Source organism: Accipiter gentilis, chromosome 1, assembly GCF_929443795.1.
Source record: "Accipiter gentilis chromosome 1, bAccGen1.1, whole genome shotgun sequence".
Lineage (NCBI taxonomy): Eukaryota > Metazoa > Chordata > Aves > Accipitriformes > Accipitridae > Astur > Astur gentilis.
Window position 1 is genome coordinate 19,750,488 of NC_064880.1, and position 12,719 is coordinate 19,763,206.

General features: G+C 42.9%; 1 protein-coding gene across 1 annotated transcript in view; it reads right to left on the bottom strand.

Moving 5' to 3' along the window:
* Positions 1 to 9,071, bottom strand: part of COL5A2 (collagen type V alpha 2 chain) — a 112,243-nt gene extending 103,172 nt beyond the window's left edge. The window contains exon 1 of the mRNA XM_049815571.1: positions 8,519 to 9,071. Within this exon, the coding sequence (XP_049671528.1) occupies positions 8,519 to 8,618 (100 nt within the window). The 5' untranslated portion in view covers positions 8,619 to 9,071. The remainder of the gene's footprint in view (positions 1 to 8,518) is intronic.
* Between the last annotated feature and the right edge of the window lie 3,648 nt (positions 9,072 to 12,719).

Here is a 12,719-nt window from a genome sequence, read left to right on the forward strand (position 1 = left end):
CGTGCTGTTAGGCAACGTTAAGCCAGCACAACCCCAGAACTACAACATGTTTTGCTAGCTGGAGCCCTCTGGTTGATCTCCATTTCAGTTGATTTAGTTGGCAGGTTTCCGTGGGCCTGGTCACAGCTACCACAGAGAATGCTCTCCTTTCTTGACCTTAACTTCTTGTGGAAAGCATCACTACCATTGGGACTGGGACACACGTGAAGATTAAAGTATATTCTCATCTTCTGATGGGAAGAGGAATTTCAGGAAACCTGCAGGAGTCTTAGAGGAAGAGTGAGATGACCCAGCTACTCAATGACACCTTTCCAAGCAGGAGGCTCATCATTAATGAAAGTGAGAAATCCAAAGGTAGATGATACTTTACTTTAAAAAAGATACATGTTTATTGATTATGTTACTTGTTAACAATAATTATAATTCATAATCTGGGTCAACTGAATGTTCATAATTCAGGGTAACTTGATTTGCCCAAAATAGCACTGATGGCTTAAAGATGGCTAAATCATCCTTATGCCTAATAAAACTAACCAGTGTCTCCTAGTTTAAAGGAAGTTCCTCTTGCTAATAAGATTTCAATTATTTCTCTCAACAATGACATGGGATGCCGTTATCCAACTACTGAACATGCGAGGTTCAGTATTTGGAAAACTTAAGGCCCTGCAGCTGAGGGGAAAAAAATCCCACACTTTAAGATAGACAGAAAACGGGACAAAAATAATTATCATAGGATAGCAATCACTATGGCATTACAACACATTTTCATTAGATCAAAAGATTTGGCAGAACCCTGTGTAGAAAATATTTGTGAAAAGCTTAGTGGAAAACAGGCAATCAAGCAAGCACAGCTTCTGTTTGCTGCTCCTACTTTAGTTTTTTCTTTAAATATTTTTTCTTGATCTACTGGGAGATTTAACAGGACAGGACACATGAGACTTCAGACTAGAAAGTGATTGAATATCAATAAAAAAGGTCTTCTATGATTTCTTGGAAGAGAGAGGACTGCTTTAAACAAAATCCTCAGCATAACCTCTGAGGTTACCCATAGTAATACAGCTATCCAGGGACAGGTGACAATTCTTCTCGCATGAGGAACAGTTTCTTCCTGGCTTTTAGCCTGTATTTATGTTACCATTTTAATGTGCAGTATTAATCTTGGAGCAACTGGGCCAGGACAGAGTCATGATGATACCTTTTATCTCCCTTAATCTCTTCCTGCACTACACTGTCATTGTGCCTTTAATCCTTCACTTCAGATGGTCAGCTTGCTGAAGGATGCTGGCAAGCATTTCGCGACCGAAGAGTATTTGGAGAAGATATTGTATGGACCTTCTCAGCCAGCCTTCTACTGCACAGCAGGGAACAGGGCTCAGTAAGACAGTTTACTCTTCTATTCCTACTCTAAATGAGTTCATGTCCAAAACTCTGAATTCCTGCCAGCAGTATCAGAGCTGCTGCTTGTGTTTCTATTCAGCCACATTATCCAAAGAACAGGGGCACAGAGATTCAAATTAATTCTTTAGTCCTCCCATGTTACCGTTACATACTCCAGAGGCTATAAATGAGAACTAGTGAAGACACAAAAAACAGGGAAGTTTTTCAGTATAAAAACAACTCCATTGTATCATGCTCCCAACTGTGTTATTTACACAGTGCTGCAGAAAAAGACAAATTCTCCAAAACTCCAATCAAGTTTCAGCTGGCAGCAGCATGGCCAAGGAACAACCTTAGCCCAGCTCTCCAAAGACCAGACCTATCTGCAGCAGCCAATAAAAATGGAATCCCAAGGGTCTGCATGAATAGAGGTTCCCTGTACAGAGAGCATCCCACCGCTGGCCCTCTGACAATCATTCTTAGTCTTTGTGCTTATATAACACATGACCTTTCCGCAGCAAACATGGGTCGGATAGTGGAATAATGGAATTGTTTCTCACTAGAAGAATAAAAGACAGCACAGCAGGCTATGAAAAATGTACGTTGCTTACTCAGAAAAGATAATTGTAAGTAACGGTTTGGATATTTTAATTACCACAGCACTGAGGGCTTATCAGCATCCAAAGCTTCCTGCATGCTACTGTTTTCATAACCATAAATCAGCCTGTAAACCAAGAATTTATATGAACAAGTTGTTGTGTCACTTCCTATAGGCAGTATCACTGTTTTACCCTTTCTGGTAGTTCAGCAACAGCACTAACTCCAAATTTCTCAGAATTTCAGTCAGGAAAATCATAAATTATAGAATGCAATCAGTGACAAAAAGTGTGGAGAAAAGGTATAATTTGTACACACATAATGTATTGATTAAAGATGTAAACAGAACACAATATCGCCTCTGAGGTACTTCTCATCTTCAAAGTGTTACATGACTTAGAAGCCATTTTTCTCCAGCTTGAAAGCACCTGATTTCTTAAATAACTGAAGAACACTTACTTTATAGTACTGAAAGAAACATATTTTCCTCATTCCCTTCTCATTATGCTTTGAATTATTGCATCAGACATTCCAGATCAAATTATACCTGACCTTCTGCACATGACAGTCTCACCAGGGCTTTCAAAGGGCAGTTTAACAAGGTGGGTCTGTTGCAGTCTGAGATTTCAGGCAACAAGTGGAACAATCTTTCCTCGTGCTCTGGAAAGTTCAAACTGCAAGAAGCCTTTGTCAAAAACTGAAATTCCAAGTTAATCTGATTAATTTATTCATTTTGCACTAAAGGATACTTGGGTTTGCCCTGTGCATTAGATTAAGAATAGGTTCTTTTGACTATAAAAATAAGTTGAAGTGCAAGCCCAGTCTCTTTTCACCGACCCAACTGAGAATCCATTGGATTGACACTTTGATTTATTCTTTCTAAGAAGAATTTTTGAGAAAAAAATTCATACGACCAGAACCTTACACACAAAAATGTGCAAGGTCACAAAGACAAACATGGGTGAAACAATCAGTGTACATATAAGGATAGATCACATGCCTCCAGTTGGAATTTCGACTATTTTTTATTATTACTTCATAATTTTTTGGCACTGAGTTTGTTGCCTTTCTCTGTATATGGAAAAATAGTTGCACACAGGCCATGAACATCTGCTCGGGTTTTTTAGAGGATCATAGTGTTTCATGAAGGTCTGCCTTCAGAATTTCTGCTTCCCCACACATGCACACAAGAATCCTTGTGTTTCTTTTCTCACAAAAGACCAAAAACCAAGTAATGTGGTGACTTCACCAGTCCTAATTGTACCCATAGAAAAATCGTATAACTTCCAGTTAACCCAGATAGAAAGAGTAAATACTACTTAAACACCAGATGCTGTTCCTAAGCGGTGTTTTGCTAGGTAAATTTATAATCAGTTGAGGGGTTTGGTGGACATTCATTTTTTCTGAAAACTGACAAACTGAAAAAGGCTTAGTTTTGTGTTAATATACATTATTGTTAAACAGGACCAATCCTGCAATGTTTTACATGAACAAATCAACCCAACAGAATGTTATCATATTTAAACAAATTGCAAAGATGAAAGGACTTCACCAAGAATGAAGCATGAGCATGCCAAAACGTGAATGACAGCATGACCATTTGGTTTCTATGGCAATAATCTATATTTGTAAATACTGTGGCAAAAAAAAATGCCTACACTAACAACCACAGCATGCAATTCTTCAACCACAAAGTATTTTCTAAAAAAAAAAACAAGCTAATGCGGCTAGCTTAACATGACCCTCAGTTTTACACATTCCATAATTTTGAGCAAAATTTTACTCAGTCTGAGCAGGAAGAATCTTCTCAAGGACTCTTCTTGTGGAAATTTCTCTGTAGAATCTCCTTCCCACACTTTTACAGGCAGGGGAGCCAACCACAAATATTCAGAAGTCATGAGTCAGTCCCCAAAGAACTGTAACTTTTTTTAATATAAATAATGGATTCTCATTTTCTGCTTGTTTAGAGCTATAATCACTTCTATTTTTTAGTTATTTGCTATGATTAAACCCACAAACCTAGATACCTAAGTGCACGCTTTCACATTTAGAAAGTAGAGGTACACAGGTAAGTGAATGATCTGGGGATGTGGAACTTGGGGGTGGGGGGTGGTAATCAAGTATCATAAGATCCTCCCTAAAATTGTGAGAATTAGCAAGAGAGGGTTGGGGTTGTTTCTTTTCATATCATTCTCCTTAAGATCTTTGAGGATTCTTTACAAAGATGAAAGACCCATAAACCCCAAAGAAGCATCTGGCATGAATACTCAATAATTCTCTTACCTCCTCATAGCTACAGTGGACTTTCCCTTGCCATCATATTCCCAACACTTGCTCAGTGAGGAGACTGTGCAATGTAGTAACCTCTTTCCTCACTGAAGAGAACACCTCTAATGTCAGTGGGGGGATAATGGACATCTTTAATAGTCCCCCATTCGACCAGCTGAGCTGTTTCTGTCTCTGTTAAGGCCAGTCCATTCTCCTCTCTCCTTCACACGGTTTCCAGACAAAGGCAAAGACCTCAAGAATTCGAAGGAGGCAAAAAGAATCATTGTGCTGGTTTTGGCTGGGGAAGAGTTAATTTTCTTCATAGTAGCTAGGATGGGGCTGTGTTCTGGATTTGTGCTGAAAACAGTGTTGATAACACAGGGGTGTTTTAGTTACTGCTGAGCAGTGCTCACACAGAGCCAAGGCCTCTTCTGCTTCTCACCCCACCCCACCCCACCAGCGAGGAGGCCGGGGGGGCACAAGAAGTTGGGAGGGGACCCGGCTGGGACAGCTGACCCCAACTGACCAGAGGGGTATTCCAAACCATATGGTGTCATGCTCAGCATATAAAGCTGGGGGAAGAGGAGGGAAGGGGAGGGATGTTTGGAGTGATGGCATTTGTCTTCCCAAGTAACCGTTACCCGTGATGGAGCCCTGCTTTCCTGGAGATGGCTGAACACCTGCCTGCCCATGGGAAGTGGTGAAGGAATTCCTTGTTGTGCTTTGCTTGCATGTGCGGCTTTTGCTTTACCTGTTAAACTGTCTTTATCTCAACCCATGGGTTTTCTCACTTTTACCCTTCTGATTCTCTCCCCCATCCCACCCGGGGGCGGCGGGGGGGGGGGGGGGGCAGGCAGTGAGCAAGCGGCTGTGTGGGGCTCAGTTGCCGCCTGGGGTTAAACCCCAACAATCATGAATTCAAATGGAACAACCATTGTTTGGGTTTGCTTGCTCACACTGTAGAACAAGGCAAGTTAGATACTTTTAAACCAATACCAGGGCTCACGCTGATCTCAGCTGAAGCAGGGCTGACACCACGACAGAGGGTCAGGGAAGGATAAATCACCACAAAATTCACAGGCAAGTGTGCGTTGCAGAAACTGATGAGAACCTAAAGGCAAGTGTAGGATTGCGGTGAGAAATATGGGAGATGGTAGCAACAGACCTCACTGCTATGCCCACGTGGAATTTGCACGGACAAATCCCCTTGAAGGAGGTGATTCCCACAATTTCAGTTCTGATTCAAGTTTACTCAGATATTCTCCACTGACAGTGTGTTTCTAGTTTTCTTAAATAACTCTTTTGAAGAAAGCAATCCCATTTACACTCACAAGCGGATAGGAAAGGATCCCAGAAGCATGCACAGCTTCTGCTAGTAGTTTTTTTTATCCTAAGTCCTAAGTCCTAAGGAAAGAGGAAAGATTACACACTGTGTGGAAATCCCTACACCAAAGGTTCAGGGCTTGCAAGTATTCAGTGCTTAAACAGCACATAATTTCAGCCATCTCCGGGGCACTTTTTGGCCCTACTGCATTTCTGAACTAGTCTGGGCCCCTACACAGAAATTAAAACCAGTATCTTTCAGTCTTTCTAGAATTTTGCAGTGCTGACTTTATTCCTAAATAACTTTTAAGTATGCACATTTAAAACAACTAGTCTCAAAATGAGCAATTTTACCGTACCAGGTTTGAAAACATCTCTTTTTCCACATTTTTAGGTGTGTTTTAAGTGTACATACTATATAGCACTACCAGCCAAGTGTTCTTGAGCAAAAGTGATCAATCTGCAATGGCTCCAAGAGAAAAAAAATAATATAGAAACTGGTGCTACTTAAAAGCACAGCAATAGCAAGTACCAAAAAAAAAAAAAAATATAAAAAATTGTTAAGCAGTATGTTTGGTTTGAAGAAATATTACGGTTCTTTCATTAAGTTTTTTAAACCATTTTACCTGTTTTATTATATTCAACTTATCTATTAATATCACACACTCTTATCGTGATAAAATCTGTAATATGCTTCTGCAAAAGGTATTTCTTTCTTCCACTGTGGTTGAGTTGACGACCAGTATTTAATCTTTCTCGCTTTTTCTAGGACTGGCATGAAAAATGACTGGTAAACCACTGTTTTAAGTACTTTCTAAAAGTCTGATAGTTTTATCTAATCTAAACTTCCTGAAATACCTTCCTTGCTTCCCCAGATACCTCCAATATATGTTGACTATAACACTGATCTTCAAGTGGCACATTTGACCAACCGAATGGGGAGAAGGGAAGCAGCTGTATAGACAAAAATCACCTGCAGTACAATGTGCACCGATGCTAGATGTCTGCACAAGTACTAAACCCAAGACAAACTAAGGGTAAAAAGCTGCCCGTTCTGCAGTATTTCTGGGCTTCGATCAGGAACTACATAAAACCTGAAACCTCTTGTTCATGCAATTAAACTAGGCTGTCGTGTAGGATGTACTCCCCCTTCTTCCTCACTGTGCACCATCTCTCACAACACACTCAAATAGTTTGGGGGGGGGGGGGGGTGGGGTGGGTGGTGTAATATAATGAACATTGGAGAAGGAGCTTCCTTATATGTACGGTAGACAAAAGCTATTACATTCTCAAACAGGAAGATGAATAAGTGAAGTAAGTGCAAACAGATGTCACTAATTTATTACAATATATTTTGCTCTCTGACTTACCATGTACCTCTCTGTTTCCTCAGCCATCAGCATATGGGAAGTACATCACAGAAGGTGTTGCTACGCTACTGGCTCATCCCATAATTTCCATAACAGCAACAAACTAGTAAATGACACGTAATAACCCCACAGAAATCTCATATAAATTTTGCCTCCTCCCCCCCCCCCCCGCCTTTTTTTTTTTTACCAGCAAAAAAGCTATCATTTTTTCTAAAAGGATATATAAAAAACGAAGTAGATGTTTTCACAAGTGATTTCTTTGGTGTTATACGCAACTGAAAAATGCATGATATATGCCTCCCTTTATGGTAAGCATATGAATTATGCTCCCAAGATTATACAAAGTGCCCCCTCTACGGGACTTCTTCCACAGCCGTGCATAGTCAGGACAGTCTAATTTTGCTTTGTAGAAGGAAAGTTTCGGAATTACTGCGCTGTTTTATTCATCAGCCTTTGACTCCTCCTCACTTGTGCAACGCGGCGTCTTCCCAGAGAAGTTTAGTTACAAGAAAAACTAAACTCCTGATAACAGGCAACCAAACAATTGCGAGCTATCGTGGGGCAACGCGCTAGTCCCTCTGTCGGGCGCTGTTTGGAAAAGAAGCCAGCGTTACCCACGAGAAGCCTAGGAAGTGCGTTCGGGAGTACAACAGCTACCCACTGTCCCAAAAGCAGCGGTCTCGCATTTCAGGGAACCGACCTACAGCGCGACACCCATGCAGACCGCTGAAAGAGCACAGTCCCCGCGCCTTCTCCCGACCACCGCGCTCTGTCTCTCGGGCATCGAAACGACGCTAAATAAAACCGGGTAGAAAGCAGCCCGAGGAGGTCAGGTACGGCAGCTTGCCAGCCCGCCCAGGGCGTGCTACGAGCCGCCGCCCGGCTAAGCCGGCCCGGGGGCTGGGAGAGCGGAGCGGAGCGGGGCGGGCGGCGTGCCGCCGCAGCCAGCCCCGGGATCGGCCGGCCCCTCCAGCGGGGGTCGGGGGGAAGGAGACCGAGAAGGAAAGGAAGGAGGAGGAAAAGACAAGGGGCGGGGGGAGGAAAAGGGGAAACCCACGTTTCGGCGTTTCTCTAAGACAAAGAATGCGGGAAAGCAGCTGTAGTTCAGCGCGAACGACTCCGCCCGGCGAGGCTCCCGCGCCTCCCTTCGCCCAGCCCGGCCGGCCCGGCTGCCCTCCTCCAGCCCCGCAGCCAGGCTTCGGCCCCCTCCCCGGCGCTTTCTTTTGTTGCCAACTTCCAGCCCCGCCGGGCAGCGGGGCTCAGCCCGAGCGCTCCGCGGCAGCGCCGGGCGGGCGGTCTGTCGGGGGTCGGTCGGTCCGTCCTTCCCCCCGCCCTGCGCCCGCAGCGAGCGCCGCGAAACCCCGGCTCGGAAAGCCGCCCGCCGCCTTCGGGTCAGCAGCCCTCGGCGCACACGCCGCTGCCCCCTTCTCGGCGTATAAAAGCCACGGGCTCGTTCCTCTCGCACCCCGGCGGCTTTCCCTGCCACCTATTAGCGCACCGCATACAAAGGAGGGGGGGGATGATGGTCTTTTTTGTTGTTGTTGTTCTTCTTCTTCTTTGGAGGGGGAGAGAGAGAAACTCACCACCGTCATAGTCGTCCTCTTCTTGCGCCTTTACGGTTACAAATCGGCCTAATAAAGCAGCGAGGATGAAAAAAGTTCTCGTTTGTACCCAGATTGCCATCGCGCCTAGATATTAGGCATGTATCCTCCCGGGCAGCAAAATGTGCAGAAACGTAAGGTTATTTTAGCACCATGAAGCCAGCTGGGGAGTCTTTCTGCCTTTCAGCATCAGTTCCAGGACAAAGTCTGCGAGCCGTCTTTTTTTCAGCACCCGCTCCAGCGCAGTCTGCAAACACTCCTTTCAGGGGATGCAGCTTTAAATAGGAAGAATGCTGCCTCCACTTCTCTTCCTGCCCCTTTTCAGCTCGTTCAGGCTCCTAACCATCCACTCCCTGCCAAGCAACAGTCTGATTGATGGTAAATAACCGAATCAGAGCTGGCTCCACTCTTCCTCGAACTTTTTCTCTTTAGGAGTACGCTTACGGGATATTTCCCTGCTGCTGTGCAGTGCGTGTGCTGCGTCAGGACCGTTTATCAAGAAAGCAAAGCATAGCTCCGTAAGAAGCTGTCAGGAGGAGAAAGCTCTGCTTTTAACACACCCAGCCCACGCTTCCTGGGAATGGAGGGTATAGCCCCATTTGGAGCCGATTCCTTTATTGGGAACTTGATCTCTTCCAGCTTGCCGAGAGGAAGATTTCCTCCTCTCCCTTGATAACTGTCCCCTGCCTTGCTGTAGCTGCATTATCAAACACGACTCCAGTCCCTTGAGAGAGGCCACAGAGCTACCAAGGTGGCTCATTTCAGGAACCTGTAAATAACCACCTTTCCCCCCAAAGGGGAATAATCTTTCTCGAATGATTTCTTTTCTGAATAATCTTTCCTCAAATGCATGCTCTATGTTTACTCTCCTACCAGTTGGGAAGACTATCACGTATCTCTCTCTGGAAGATGCTCTACACATCTAACACCAGAATGGCAATCCAAACTATCCAATTACCTGCTTTCCTCCGAGGATCTCCACCTCTGCTCCTGGAAGCCTACCTAAGCCCCAGCCTAGTATTTAGCCCCCAGCAATGCTCCTTAATTAGCATTCTAGCGTGGGCACTAAGTAAATCTCTCTTTTGTCGATCACTTGCAACTGGGAGTAGGATGCTAGATTTTTTTTCTTCCCACAGTGTTCACAGTCTGCGTAGCTCCATTACTGATCCCTTCGTTTGCTAAGGATGGGGCTGCCTATACCTGCTGCAGGGAAACAGATTCATCTGTGTTTAGCCATTGCAGCTGGAGAACAATCCCATTTGAAGCAGATGCATTGAGAAGTAAACCTCTTGGCCTGGATTTGTGCAGGTTGGCAACACTAGCCCACTCTGGTTATCATAGCATGATTTAGTGCTTTTCAGCGATGCGGCATCCTAAAGCCTGTGAAGTTTTCTTCTGTCTCTTCAGAAAAGCAGCATACCCAGGAGAGGAAAGGTAACCCAGAAAATGGTGTAGCACTACAATACCTACTCTAGTAGCAAAACCAGGGATTAACAGAAAAATATCCTGAAAGAGAAGGAAATCAAAATTCCCTGCTCTCTTGCACCAAGCAGTCTTGACACAGCAGTCTTAAACCCATACAGGGTTTCACTGCAGGAGCATAATATCCCACAGTCCCTGTTGCTCAAAAGTGAGAAAGAACATGAAATGTTCTATGAGAAAGAACAGAAATAAAGCTGTGCAAGCTGCTGCAATTTTATTTTGAAAAACAATCATAATCATTGGCAAGTATCAGTTGAGAAACTCAGAACTAGAAAAACAAAAGTTCACATTTATTAACCTGCCTAGTCATAGGTTGAAATTCCGTTTTGACAGGTTCATGAGTACTTGCACTGTTTCGCTAGTCTCAAAAGTCATATATTTTAGATGTCATACTTCAGGAGAACCCCAGGAGATCTCCCTTGGAAAGCTGATGTTACACGATGTTGGCTAGAAACACCAGGTGCTTTAGATCATATATCTAGTTTAGAACCATATCTGACCTTTGCCATTTGCACTGTTCTATATGCACATTAGTTTTAAGAGAGCAGCAAACAAGAAAGCTTACAGCCGTAACCCAGCACACTACCATTGCTAAATCATCACATGGAATTACACAATGCAAAATCAGTATATACATTAGAAAAGGAAAATAACACATTTTAAAAACCACACTACACAAGCTTTCCCACGGTTGGAGGTAACCTGTCACTTAGAGTAGTAAATACAGAAATATTTAATATTAATAATTTAAGAGGAGAAAGGCTGAGAATATGGACAGTGTTTTGAAAAGTCTCCTGTGCTCATTGATGAAAAACCATTACGACAGAAATGTAGGTTTTCCTGAACTATACGCTGCTAACTGGAGGGGATTTATGTGAAATTTCTTATAATAAAGCTGACAACTGCTCAGAGAACTCACAGCTCCAAGTCCTCCATGCAGCCTGGGGAAAGCTACAACGAAACCACAAGGAATTCAGACTCCACCACAGAATCACAGAAACGGCTGCACACTGGTAAAACTCGCCTATACAGTTGCTAACTTTCTCTTGAAAATTAGATTAAGTTCTCACACTTATTTCCCAAGTCTTAAGTCTGCAACAGGTTGGTAAATTCATAGTGTATTCACAGAAAGAATGAGAATGAGCCTTACCATCATTATCTCATAGCCTCTGAGAAAAACACCAGAACGAGAACAATATTGAATTGCGGTCACTTTTCCCCCCTCCCCGGATAACTCACTGGTGGTGGGGAGTAAAAAAAAAAAAAAAAAAAAAAAAATCAGAAGGATCCCTTTTACCATTTCCAATGAAACTTTTTTCTGAGGAGTCGGAGAGATTTTCAGAGACACCTTATGCTATTTCAAGTCTAGTCTCTCCTTTGGAGAGATTCCTACAGCACTATCTAAAAGCTGCCCTTCAAATCCATTTCTGTCTTGGTCTTGCCAACAAATTATGCCACATAACCAAAACAGATGAACAACAGAGAATAGAAAATGATGTAAATTTGCTTAGTGAATCAATCCCTTTACAAATAGTTCCTCTCGCCATGGATGTGCATTTAAAAAGGTTTTCAATTTTATTACAAGCATCATAACTACTCATTAAGTCTATCATTTTTCATTTAAACAGATTAACTTCTAGGCCTTAGCTATTTGATAGCATCACATTGGATACAAGTGAGAGAAATTCTTTAGTTAGTACCACTGTAAACAGAGTCAGACTAAGCAATTAAGAGTGGGCAGATAAGTAATTCCAAGTATGCTCAGTGTCACTTCCCCCTCCTCCTCTCAATAGGGGAGAAACCAATATTGCATAGAATAATACTGTATATTTATGCTGCAACTCCTCTCCAACTGTTTTTCACTTTTTCCATCATTTTTAGGATTCTGTAAGAACAGAGGAATGTGGAATTTAGCAAACTAGCCTAAGGTGATATATTCAGTAGGAACCGAGCCAGATACAGACTTTTGGGGGTTCGTTTCTCTTCTGTGCCAAGGAAAACTTATACAAAATGAAAATTCCTTGGGAGGAGAATCCAGGGCCCCAGCTCTTGGGGCTGATTCCCTTCCAACGCACCTTCAGTCTGCTCATTGTTATACATTAAGCTTACAGTATGCAATGAACCTAAATTTAGTAGACAGAGCCACTGCAGGAGTGGTAGGACTGAATATTCTCCTCATTCTCTAGTCCATCTCAGTAGAGCAATAGATCTGGAAACACAGGACAGAAAACCAGACTTTTTCTACTACCAGGAAATTCTTTGAAATTGGGATAGTCTCGGCTACCAATTTGTGGCTGATTTCTGACTCCTAGGAGATGAAAAAGTGATATGACGATTAAAAGATCACTTTCTAATGCTTCATGTTTCACACTAGAGCAACCAGACGCTTTCAAGTTTGAAGGGTCTTTATATCAAATGGAGGGATACAACAAAACAAGAGCAAAATCTTCACACAAAAGCAGCGTGTGCTCCTCTATGATATGCTCTAAAAAGTCTTCAGGAAACAAGAGCTGTCCCCAAAGCTAGGACAAACCTAGAAATGTCAAGATACACTACTCGGGGGGGGGGGGATAGTATAACTAAATACTCCATAATATCCAGTCAGTTAATATCCATTCCTATGTTTTAGCCAATAAGTAGGGACTGTATGTTATCCGACCTAAAAATCACATGTGAATTTCAAAGTTACTCAAAATTCAAA